Raw genomic sequence first — 13,350 nt, 5'->3', positions numbered from 1 at the left:
GAGGCAAGGAGTGATGGGGGACCTGCATAAAGACCTGAAATCTATCAACAAATAGAGAAAGTTGTAGACTGGAAATATTTTGGAAGAAATGCCAAGATTCAGAGACACTTCAAATATACAGACGAAAGGGAACAGACCTGGGCAATCCAGCACATAAATCAGCTCCCCAGAAAGGGGTGAGCAGTGCAAAGGAGGGCTGGGCAGTGGTGGAAACAGGTAGAACCAGAGTTTGCATATTCCGACATCAAATTTTAGTGTGGCAGTGGGACTTGAGGAAGGGACGGGGAAGAAGAGACCAACTGAAGCAGAACCTTGCAATAAGCAGAGATTGACCTTGGCCACTGGGTACTGCAGAAATCACTGAGCAGTTTTTGCCACTTCCAACAAACTTTAAGCTTCAAGTATCCCTGAACTTAGTCCTCTGATGTCTAAAACAAATCCTGAAGAGTTTGTGACTCAGCTGTGAGGGCTCCGTGTCTTAACTGCAGTAGTGAAAGCTGTGCCTTGCATCCAAAGCAAGTTTGTGGTGAGAAGAGCTGTGGTCTGTTCACTGTGCCAACAGTAAAGGTACAGTTTCTGAACCAGCCACACCACAGGCAGCAGGCATGGTAGAGTTGTGTTTTGTAGGTGGGAAACTGGTTTTGCTGTTAGAGGTAAGACTGTAGTTGTGGCCTTCTGACATCACTCAGCTTAAAATCCTCTCCTGTTTTTCATCTTGTCATGATTGGTTACACTTCCTTAACCCCACATTGGAGCTACATTTCCTCATCACCACATTGGCATGATCTTCTGGCTTTTTTGAAAAAACATCTCTGCCCTGAGTCTTCACCAGGATATGTCTCAAACTGAAGAGAAGCAGGTTAGATTGGTTCTCTGGTTGCAGTCTAATAGGCAGGAGTAAGCCCATTGGTGGTGATTTTCAGAGGACAGTTTAAAGCTTTTGATTGATTTCCTTGTAAAGCTAAATCTAACCTAATGTTGAGAAGTTGATTCCTTGCCGTGATCAAAGAGGTTCTGAAAAGGTCCTGGATGAGACGAGGCTGAAGAGATTTGAGGCTGACATGAAGGCACAGGAGACTACTTTGGCACTTATGGCAAGTATGAGGAAGCAGATGAAGCTGCAACTGGAGTCAACTGATGAGCACAAACATTTTTCAATGGTGTAGGTAAAAGCAATCTTTGACAGCCAAGTTCTGACTCAGTCAATGGCCTAGCAAAAATCCCTGCATCTGCCTGATTTTTTCCAGTATTGCATTATTTTTGTACAATTTCACCTAGTTACCCACCACAGAGGTATCTAGCCAGTGGGCTCCCATTTTCTTGGAAACGCAGCTGGGGTTATCTTTGGGGAATCTGGGCAATGCAGTGTGTGGATACTGGAGAGAGGGCCTTCAAGCCTTTAGCTCAACTCCCTCAGCAGCTGCACCACGGGGAGGTTCATCGGTTTTTGTGACCCACTGCCTGAGGGTGGGAGCTGAAGGCTGCAGGTTGGCCCTGCGGTCAGGACTGCTCACCAGTGATGGTTAGGTCAGAAATGCTCCGAATTGTGCTATGTTCTGCCACAGCTGCCTGTGCACCTCCCTCGCCTGCAACTGTGATTATGCCTTTTATACGATGCTCCTGAGACTTTGGTATAAGTTTCTCTGCTCCCCGTCCCCAACCATCTCTCTCGACTGTCAGTGTTTATAATGGCTGTGCACAATTCCTCTCCTCCCCTAACCCTCACTCCACCCCAGAGGCAGCTGTATTTCCACAGTGAATGAAGCAATTCCTGTATGTATGATTTTAAAGTGCTTTGGGACCCTTTGGGAGAGAAGGTGCAATTGTACAAGAACAAGATATTATTAAAACAGGAATCTGTGTAATAGGTGATAAATTTTGATACTGTATGTTTAATATAATATGATGGTTGTAAATCCAGTGAATTACCATAGGTATTTGCTGTGCAGTGTGTTTATGAATTGTTTGGGCAGGTGTTTTTCAAGTCCCAGTTTTTCACACAAAATATGAATTATAGGACAGTTTAATAATATTCCTTACTAGACTCCAATATACCACAATTAACTACAGAAATATTATCACTTGGTGGCTGAGCTTGGTTGCTGATTAAGTTCATATATAAGAAGGTAAATGAAAAAAGCAGCAGAGAGAAAAGAGACCTGCACAAGTTAACTTCTAGATCTCCCTTTGATCTCTTACAAGCAAATATCTTTTAAAGCTGCAGAAATCAATATTTTTGGTATTGTTCAACTGTATTTTACATGTGCTTCTACATAGCTTAGAAGCAGCCTATTTTGATTGCAATAATGAAATAGTTCTCTAAAAGTTTATATTCAATAGTTACACTATTTATATTTATTGATGTGAAGGGATATCTGTACTGCACATGTTATTTGAATGAAACCTTGTTGTATAGCTTTTAAATCAGATCCAAAATAATGTAATTCAGGATTACATACGGTCGGAATTTCTTATTTTTATTTTTTACTGACTTCCACATAAAAAAGACTTATAAAAAAAATTTTCCTGTCTATGAAGAAAAGAGAAGTGCTGTATTTCACTCTTCCATCTGCTTTTGTACTATGAGCTAAATCTCTACCTGAGCTGATATTACACCAAGCAGCACAGTAGTAAACTATTGAGAGGTAGGGCTGAGGAGAGCTTTAAACTTAGAGACTGAAGAACATCATCTCCATCATGATAGGATTTTGTGAGTGTAAACCAGATTGTCATTAGTTTTATGAAAACCTTTTGCTGGTGTTCTTTGAAGTGTAGAGTCCTTTGCTTGCCAAGTAGGTGTTTGCAGCTCCGGAGGAGTTGACATGACTTACACACTTCTGTAGCCATTGCTGGCACCTTCCAGATGAGTAAAGCTCATGGCCAGGTCTTGGAGGTGCTGTGGTCCCACTGCTCCAGCTGATGTCCAGAGCGGCCGAGGGTCCTGGTCATCACTGCACACCTCTCCAAGTCCTGTCCCACCATGGCTCATGCCTTTCTGAGCACCCAGGAGCTCAACACCACTAGATCAGGCCCATCATTGTGTGTCACTGGATCTCACTAGCACGACACTACAGGCTGGTAGCTGGGATGGAGTCTTACTTAAATATTTTCTTTCCCCTTGACTGGCATAAGGAAGGCGCCTGCAGCCCTCCCCCCTCCCCACACCGTGCCTCCTGTATGTGTAAAAGCTGCCCTTGGCCCCAGATGATATGTTTGCATTTCATAATTAATGCTGAACTCGACTTGAGGCAGATACGAAAGGACGATTTTTTAAACAGATGTTGCAGGTCACTTGTAAGTTATTTGTCAAATAAGTTTCAGAGCGCAAGCCGCTGCTTTTGCCATTGTAACCAAAGGCGTATTCTGTTCAGCAGCAGTAATTACAAAGCCAGGGCAACGCAGGGAAAATTCATCTTATTTAAAAGTGTTTTAGTGTCACCAAACAGCTTGCTATGCTATTAGGCAAGTTTTTCTAGACACATTCAAGTTGAGGATTTTAATTTGTTTGAAGTATTCTCTAAAACAGAATTATGTTGGAGTTTACATAAAATGAGAGAATGACATGAAAAGTTTTAACTTAAGCAGCAAAATATAAAGGCTAATCTTATTTAAAAGTAATATGTGTATCTTGATTGAGTGCCCAGATACACTCAACTGGGACATTTTAGTGGAATCGGTTCTAAGCTGTTACACTGAGTTATACAGAGTAGATTTTCCTGAGCTCACATTGCCAGACCTGAAATACTCTTGTGGCTGCATTTAATAAAGAAACGAAAGTCTTGGGTAAGGGGATATGATTTTTTATGACAGAAGGAATGCAAATAACTTTTAGTCTCATTGCCTAGACTGGGTTTGGTCTGATTTGATGGAGTTTAATAATGACTTATAACCTGTGCTGACAATGTGCAGACCCGCACAACGTCATTTAACTCATTTATTCTGCTTGCTGTAAAAACAAAGAGATGGCAAATAAATATATGGAAAGTTCATTGTTTGTCAGAGGGCCCAAGCCAAAAGTTTTCAGTGACCTTTTAAAATATAGTCCCAGGCTAGTACTAAAATGTCTGTCACTCAGCGCACACACTTGCACAATTTGGCCTTTTAACCCGTGCATCTTGTTTTTCTCTCTTTCAACTGGTTGTATGAATTTCAAATCAGCTGCAGCTATTTAAGTTTTTGCATTGGAGGATTACTGTAAATTGCAGTCTGACAATTACAATGTACAGCGCACAGGAGAGTTATTAATGGATAGGCCTACTGATGGCCTTTCAGCGCTGACGAGGGCCTGGTGTTCCTCACCCGTAATTAGATCCAGTGGTCGGGGTCTGCATGGATGAGGCAGAGAAGGGGGTCGGCCGGGGAGCGCTGCTTTATCAGAGGAAGATATCAATTGATCAGAGATAGTTACTATCGGCAACGTCTAAATCTCTAATTCACCTTCTTCTTAATGACTTGTATTGGCTTAAGAAGCTAAGTCATTTGACAGCACGGAGCTCGGCTGACAAAGCCGCGCAGGTGGTTTTAATAGAGGATTTCTGTTGCTTGAGATTTCACTAAAGACGGAGCAACAGTTCAACAGACACAACAGAGGCCAGTAAAAACCTTGGTCTGCTGCTCTGCTCTCTGAGGGTACCAGTGGGGCTCGGGCTGCAGCGAACCGCCACTCCCATTTACACGGCACTTTTTCCCTTTGCAAACCCAAACAAGGGCTCTCTCTGAGGTTTCAGTATTTATTTTAAGGAATGAATCTTATGTGGGCATAAATTATATTTGACAAATCAAAACCCTTCGGGGGGGGGGGGGGGGATTTGTTTATTTTTTTTATTGCCTTACAAAAAACATTTTCTAGAACATAATGTTCCTGAAAAATTAAATACGCTTTTAGGACAGAGTCCAATGCCCAGGAAGAACCAGTAAGCTTTGTAAAATCTGAAGACAATGGTCTTTTACCACTGAAAAAAACAGAAAATCAACAGACTGCAAGCCAAGTGCTTAGATTAGATGTGGCTTCATGAACCAAAATGTCAGCTTTTTAATGAAGTAACCCAAGAAACAATGGTTTTGTGCTTAGATTATCACAGTGTAAATCCAGTAAGAGATGGGCACCTAACTCCTCAAGGCGCTGCTGATCCAGCCCTGATCTTTTCTAGAAGGATTACAACCACCTGCCGGGAAGTTTTCCATGTAATAAAGCTGGTAGCCAAACTGATATTCACAGTATGTCCCAGAGACTTTTTATTATTATTATTATTATTATTATTATTCAGATGATGTATACCCATGGGAAATATAGGTTTGAGTCTGTTAAGGCTTTTTTGGGGGGGTGAACATTTGTGTAAAATCTTGTTCCAATCTCTTAACACATATTGAAGTAAAATCTAATTGAGTAGATCACTGGCGTAGGCAGAACTTTCTGTTGTTGTTCTTGAGGGAGAGCTCAACAGAAAAGCAGGTCTGTGAGACCTTGCATTGCAGCCTTGAGTGGAAACATATTTATCAGCACAAAGCCTGCTATTTTAAGCTGTTCTGGAACTAGTAAAACGGAGGGACCTTTCTTCTGGATTCACTACCAGGTTCATGACCTCAGTCCCAATAGCACTTCTGGATTCATGTCACAGTTTCTACTTGTGAGCACTGACTCGCCATCTGTACTTCCAATGAACTTGCAACCCAACTTTGTAAGCTATAGCTTTGCAGCTCCTAGGTCAGGGACCACTGGCCTGAAATGTTAAGAATAAACACATTGTGCACCTGTAGCGTGCTGTTATCTCTAGATCTTGAAGTGTGTTTGAAACTTGCTAATTACGGTTTATCAAGCTCTGAGTGTTATCCCTGTCAGAGGAGAAAACAAAGCCAGAGGGAAATAAGTAACTCTTCCAAAAGCAATAAATTGTTAAACGGCTTGCTAAGTAATTTGCTTAGACAGGGTTATGGAATAAACTACAGTATGGATTGAAATCCTGATCCTTTGATACTGATGGTGAGAGTCACAGAATCACAGAATCATTTAGTATGAAAAGACCTCCAAGATCATCAAGTTCAATCTTTGACCAATCATCACCTTGTCAACTAGACCATAGCACTAAGAGCCATGTCCAGTCATTTCTCAAACACTGCCAGGGATGGTGACTCCACCACGTCCCTGGGCAGCCTGTGCCAATTCTTGGGAACCCTTTCAGTGAACGAATTCTTCCTGATGTCCAACCTGACCCTCCTGTGGTGCAGTTTGGGGCTATATCCTCTCATCCTGTCACTAGTTGCCTGGGAGAAGAGATCGATCCCCACCTGGCTACAACCTCCTTTCAGATAGTTGTAGAGAGCAATAAGATTTCCCCTGAACCTTTTTTTCTCCAGACTAGACAACCCCTACTCCTTCAGACACTCTTCATAGGACTTATTCTCTAGACCCTTCCCCAGCTTTGTTGCCTTTCTCTAGACTTGCTCCAGCATATCAGTGTCTTTCTTGTAGCGAGGGGCCCAAAACTTAACAGAGGTCTCAAGGTGTGGCCTCACCAGTGCTGAGTATAGGGGGACAATCACTGGGCACACTATTTCTGATACAAGCCAGGATGCCATTGGCCACCTTGGCCACCTGGGCACACTGCTGGCTCATGTTCACCTCCTGTCAACCAGCACCCCCAGGTCCTTTTTCACTGGACAGCTTTCCAGCCACTCTGCCCCCAGCCTGTAGCATTGCATGGGGTTGTTGTGAATGAATGCAGGACTTGGCAATTGGTCTTGTTGAACTTCATACCTTTGGCCTCGGCCCACTGATCCAGCAGACCCATTGGCTTCAGTATAATCAGAAGCATGTGCATTTTGCTTTATGTGAGGACTGTGCCCAGAAGCCCAAGTCACAGATAATTATCATGTAATTATAAACTTTTGTCATTAAAATGAGAACTGTCATTTTGAAGCTGACTGAGATAGCTAGCTGGGGTGTCAGTGTCATCATGAATTTAATGGGGATGTATCAGCAGAAAGCTAACTGAAGAATGGTGTTGAGGTGGAGGGCTTATTCTCTGTACAATGAAGCAAAACAAAAGCATGGTCATAGCAATCATCTTCAACCCAAAATGTGCCTATTCTGCCATGGACAATGAGGAATGTCCAAAAAGTGCTTTTTGGAACAGATGTGTAGGTCAGCAGTTTGTTATAAAAAATGGTTTTATTTTAAAATTGCATGTGCTGATGCCCTTAGACTTCTGCTTTTTGTCTTTGGAGTTACATTGTGAAGAGAAGGTTTCTTCACTTATTTTCAGAGTAATCTGCACAGTGAAAAGCTGTTACTGTCATCTTTGGGTGCTAAAATTTAGTCACAAACTACTAGCGATGGTGAGGGGAATAAGCAACGTGGTTCTTCAAGATCTCAGCGTGTCGCAGAAAGGTGTTTTCCTCGTATTGTGTGTCTTGTAAGAGCTGCTAGGTACTGGTGTTGGGGCAGGCCTGAATCTCCACCATTCTCTCTGCAACTACATGCCAAATAGACAAAAGTTAAACTTCTCACTGAGGAAGAATTTGACACTAAGAATCAAGCACAATCTTTTCTCTTGCTGTAAGTCTGTCTTTTTTATTATTTAATTTTCTTTTAACTATGGGTTAGAATATTTCAATTTATTTTGTTTTACCTATTTTGAAGGACTTGCTGAAGGAACCGTTTTGGATGCAAAGAGCAAACCTTGATCACTCAGCCCTCAAAGGTGACAGTTTTGGCATGTTTGGAGGGTTTGAAGCAGGAGGGTCACATTCTTTGCTCGTGTTAAAAGGAGAACCTCGTCTGAGTCAGTCAAGCTCAGTTCATTTACACAGAGAAGATAGGGCTCAACAGTTTGCTCTGTAATGGTTTCCATAAGAGACATCTCGACTCAGTCCCTGTAATAGTGTCTGTGATGTGAATAATTGTCAATCTGTTAGCAATTTTGAGCAAGCCTGTTAGCACCATGGTCTGATCAGCTGAATTTTGCAGAGAGATGTTGCTGAACCAATCTGTTGCTCACAGTCACATAGCTCTGGCAGTTCATCTCTTCCTACAGGGCAGAATAACATGGGAGCTGCTGATATTAGGTAACTCTCCTCCCTTTTGCTGGCCAATCACGACTGTGCCCCACTATGTAATATTTCAATTCAAACATGCTTATTCAGTTCAATAGCTTTGAAGGAAGTTGCTTTCCTGCTTAATGCCCATTAGCTAATGACATTGGGGTAAGCTGGTCAAAAGAGGGTACATAACTAGTGACCTTATTCTACCAGGGTGCCAATGAACCAAGAACAAAATATGATTTTGTTTGCGCATTGAAACATGTGTCTATACCTCATGCTTCTTCCCCAAGCAAAAAGGTTTACTAATTCAATCTTTAGTACACATCTATATATATACACACACTACATGTGTGTGTACATGACTTGCTTATCTGTGACTTGCATGTCAAGCCATCTGATGACAAAACAGAAAAAACCACCAGCTCTCCAGCTTCTGAAGTGAAGCTCTGCTGCAAAAAGCATTATAATGAATAACTGACTTCTGTCTTAGTGGTGCCTTCATCTTTTTATTCCTTTTAAAAATAAAGTCTGTTTTGACTGTTTTGCTATACTGTTAACAGACGGACACACTCAAAACGTTGGCAGTTATGTTCAAGACTGGATTAATATAGGTTTGTTATTTTACTAGCATATCCAAAGGCAAATAATCCTACTGGACTCCACCCTTCAGCTGTGAAGCAGGTTGTAAATCAGTCCCTTTTTTTGTTGTTTTAAAAGTAGTTTAGGAGCTTTAAAATGGAATTTAACATTATTACAGTCTGCTTGAATATTGTACAATTTCTAACTATTTCTTCTTTTTCATATCCACTTTCCTGCCACTCAGAAGCTTCTAAAGAAAACAGTGCAGTCACTGCTAATGCCAAGGTGTAGCAGAAGTGCTTATACTGTTCTTAATGACTGTTCTCCCCAAAGTATTTAGTTGCCATAATTTTTAGCTTGCTAGGAAAACCCAACATTTACAGAGGGAAAGAATAAAGGCCAGGTTTTCAGACTTTGTCTTTAAAGCTTGAATGGGTAAATTTGTCCTTGCATCTTTACCTAGGAAAGCTTGAGTAGGTGCACAGCCAACAGTCCTTGTCCCTATGCTGTCCTCCTTAATGTATCACTATGGAAAAAATATTCCGCATCTGAAAATATGGAAGGAAATGGCTACTGGGTCAGGAGCCAGCAGTTCTGATGCTAGCACACATCCAGGCACATCCGTCAGGCACTCCATGACCTGTGAAAATTATATCCTAAAATATCCCTGTTTTTGTGTTTCTATTTTGAAATTGTGGTCTCTGGGTTTATTCTATTTCCTTGAAGTCAGAGCAATGTAATCTGAATGCTGAAGGAAACTTCTGTTTGAGCTGATCTTCTTAGATTCTTGACTGATTCTAAAAATAGGGCCTTCCTATCCATTAAGATAAGACTGAAACGCTGGTGACATTAAGCACAGCTATAATAGCTTTGGTGTTCTGGTCTGCAAAAAAATGTCCATCCTGTCTAGCAGGGCCATTGTGTTTGTCTGGTCTCTCAGACCTGGGTGAGAGGTTCCAGTCTATCAAATGTCACCTCCCACCATGTCCTAGCAGCTACTGTCCCCAGAGGTAGAGGCCCAGTGAACACACAACGTTACAGAACTCTTGCGATAAAGTTTGTGTACTCTGGAAAGCAAACCTGCTTCTCCCTCACCTCGTCCACTTCTGATTTCATGTCCCTAAACCCCCTTATGCTGCTTGTTTTCATTTTCTTTGCAAGGCTCCCTTATCTGGCCTCCTGCTGGATCTCACATTCCCCTTTACATCCTGCCCCTGTGCCGGGAAGGGCACATGGGATCAACACAGTCTGTGTTGGGAGCGCTTGGCCTCACTGACAGACCAGCATCTGTGCACAGCATGCTGTGCAAACCCAAGGCTGCTGGCTGTGTCAGAAGCATGTTTAGAGTTTCCCAAATGTAAGGACTAAGGTGAAAAAATTATGATTTTTAAGTCCCTGTAATCTAACCACTGTGTAGATTGACATCCAACCTTGCTTTGCTGCCCTCACAACAGCGTTTTCCCACCCCTGCCACCCCAGCAGCAGTGTTTGCAGCCTGCACAGCGATCGAGGCAAGGGAACTATTTTCATCACAGCTTGTCCTTGGGTATTTTACTGTTTTAAGGTCACATTAGCTTTAAGCTGGATCAGGTTCCTCATCTGACCTACTCCATAATTTTGGGAGCGCTGGCATCAACAGGAGAGAGAAGGCAGGGCTACTGGAGGTGGGGGAAGCACAGGCTGACACCAGTCTCCCCTGCCTCTGGTTGCGAGCTGTTGGGAGACCACCAGCTGTGTGTTCCTAACCTGCCTCTCTTGTCACACAGCCATGGGAGCATCACTAGGACCAGCTCCTGACCTGGTGCTCAGGTTACTTACTGAGCCATTGTGTCTGTATATGGCCCCATGGCCACAAAAAACACATTGGAAATGGATGACAATGGGTGGGTGAGGGAGAGAGCTGGGAACGATTGACAGTGGGTCAAAGTAGGTGTGGTGTGAAGCCGAACCTGTTCGAGGGCACAGATCAAAGCACCAGCTCATCGTGTTCATGTCAGACACAAACAAGTGCTTAGCAATTTACTTTGGGGGTCGGATGGAAGTACTTTACTCAATACTTCTGCAAGTATCAGTCTGTGTGCTGAGGCTCTCTCCCCACTCACCACCTTCCCCACCCACTACACACACAAAAACACGCACACAATGCCTTCTTTGTTTGTGTGGAAGAATGATCCATGGGGAGCTGCACATCCCAGAATGCAGCTCTGTTTGTGTCTAGAGATGTGATGGATCACTGTGGGGAACCTTAAATCTCTACAGTGCTCAGATCTCTATCAAAAACAAGGGCAGCTGGAGTAGCTCCATTTAATGTAAACTACATGAATAGCTGGATTCCTTACCACCTTGTCAATGCCACCCCCAACTGCCAAGGCCTGAGAGCCCCTGAGTCTACTGAAACGAAAAGGAGGTGAGGATTTTCTTTGACTTGGATGCAGGTATTTTAAAGGGAACATGGGAAATAATTAACACATAATTAACCTGTGGAACTTTCTGCCAGGAAGTATTACTGAGGCCAACCACTCTGCAGGGTCAGGAATTTATATGAATAATAAGAGGTCCAAAGTGGAAAAGGTATCAGCCTTCAAAGTAGGAAGGACATCATTAACCAAAATGAGTTAAGGAGATGGTTTTCTTATGAATAAATTATTTCCCAATGGTCTGTTATGGGATGTCTTGTACCTTCCTGTGAAGCCTCTGGGAATAGCTACTGAAGAAGACAGTACAGTACTGGTCTGATCCACTCCGTGAAGCATGTTTCCTATTAAATATACAAAATTGCAGATGTACTCTAGAGCTAATAGAGCAGCACCCACTCTGGTTCCTACTGTGCTCCAGAAAATAACTGCTTGTTCAAACAATGTAAAAAAAAATATATCTTATTTGATCCTAGATCTGTCACTCTTGTAGATCACCATTATTTGAATGGTTCATTGTCACTTCATCTCACTGGAAAGTTGTTTACTAGAAATGAAAAAATATATATGGAGGAAGCCATTCTGTTTAGGAAGTGAACTACGTAGAAATGTCAGAACAGACAAGATTGAATGGTCATCCTGCCCAGGATGGACCTTTGCAGTGGTCTGTAGGTGCCTGAGGAAAGGACATAAGCAATGGAGTGAGTGAAGTTGTCCTTCCTGGTAAATGATCTGATTGTGGCACTTCATATCTTGTGGACTCCTGGAGCTTGAGGTTACATCCCTACCACATATTTTTGTTTTGTACCCTGTTCCCAAGGCCGTAGGTTTTACTTCCTTTTCTCCTTTACCTTGCAAGAGATCGAAGCTTTTGCTATCTACTTCCTCTGTAGCATTTGTGATTTTGCACATTTCTACTCTATTTCCTCATCTTAGCCACCTCAATACACTTTTGTAATTTCTTTTCAGTCAAAGTACTTTTTCCACTGATTGCTTCCATGTATGAAAGTTCAAAAAAATCCTTGTCTTTTACTGCCCTCCATGGACTTTTCTCCAATATTCTTGTTGCCTTTCCCTTTTGAATTCTGATGCATCCTGCTAAAGACTGGGTAGCCAAAACAGCATCAGGGATTCACGATGTAGGGACACTGCGCATTTACTCACTGGAAAATGAGCACTGTGATTGTGTTCCTCTGACCCCAGAATCACATTTCTCTTTAGACTACTGTGAAACCCAGAGCTGATACTTTCAGAGGACAAACCAGAATGAGACCCAGTTCTATTTTCTAAGTAGTTTTTGAGTCTGCTCAAGGAGAATAACTCCAGGAACAACTCCTTCAGACAACTCCTTGTGGGTATTTTCTTTAGTGGGGAAATGAAAAATGTTTTTTCTAGATTTTTCACAAGAATGAAACTACATTGAATCAGACCAGAAATGTATCTTGCCCACAGCCCCGACTCTCTGACAGTGGCTTGTGGAGGCTTAGGGAAAGAACCAGGTGTTATACTGTGATATTTTCTGTACATATTTTCCATACATATTTTCCATATTATACCATCCTGTGGCTTGGGAACTTCTTGGCCAGAAGTTGCATTTGTTTTGGTTCTCACAGTCCTTGGGGGACATTTTCTCTGTTCACATTCACAAGGATTTTTTAATACCTTTTATTTCAGCCATTTATTAATCTGCAAGAGGAACTCATCCTTATCCTTGAAGACCCTTGGTCTAAGGAAAAGTGGGTAAGAATTTTGGTTTCTGACCTTTTTTTGAAACTCCAGACTCATTCATCTGATAGCCATAATAGCCATTGTCTATTATAAAAAAATATCTTTTAATATACTTTGAATATTAATGGAAAAGCATATTTTTCCATTTTTCTATATCTATATATTCCATTGTCCATATCCTTTTCCATTTGTGAATCTGCAAGTAGAAACCCAAGGGGATTGCAGTTCATGAAAGGTCTCCAACCTAGCTTGAAACTAGCAGCCTCAGAGCACTTGGAGACGATGGAGAGGTGCACAGATCTCCATGGGTTATTCAGCCTTCTGCTGCCATGACTGCGTCGTTATCAGTGCCCAGCAAGCCAGACAAAAGCTACTCTGCTGTCTGCTCAAGTCGCAGTCACGCCTCCAGGTTGCAGTATAGACACCCCCTCTGTCTGAGAGTGTTACACTACATGAGTTCTTCCAGTTATAATAAATTTGCAGTGAAATATTAAACACTGGCATATACATTTTTTTTGGCAAAAAGAAGCAAAAGTTGGAATTTAAAACTGTAATGCAACAAGTGAGCATGCAGATTTATGGACTTAAC

General features: G+C 42.1%; 1 protein-coding gene across 1 annotated transcript in view; it reads left to right on the top strand.

Annotated features, from left to right (window-relative positions):
• DICER1 (dicer 1, ribonuclease III) overlaps window positions 1-13,109 on the top strand; it is an 82,108-nt gene extending 68,999 nt beyond the window's left edge. Inside the window, exons 29-30 of the mRNA XM_064659072.1 lie at window positions 12,708-12,773; window positions 12,968-13,109. Coding sequence (XP_064515142.1) covers window positions 12,708-12,773; window positions 12,968-13,094 — 193 coding nt within the window. The 3' untranslated portion in view covers window positions 13,095-13,109. The remainder of the gene's footprint in view (window positions 1-12,707; window positions 12,774-12,967) is intronic.
• Window positions 13,110-13,350: the final 241 nt, after the last annotated feature.

This window comes from Pseudopipra pipra, chromosome 6 (assembly GCF_036250125.1).
Source record: "Pseudopipra pipra isolate bDixPip1 chromosome 6, bDixPip1.hap1, whole genome shotgun sequence".
NCBI classification, from domain to species: Eukaryota; Metazoa; Chordata; class Aves; order Passeriformes; family Pipridae; genus Pseudopipra; species Pseudopipra pipra.
Note: the sequence above shows the minus strand (reverse complement) of the source record. Positions and strands in the feature narration are given on the sequence as shown.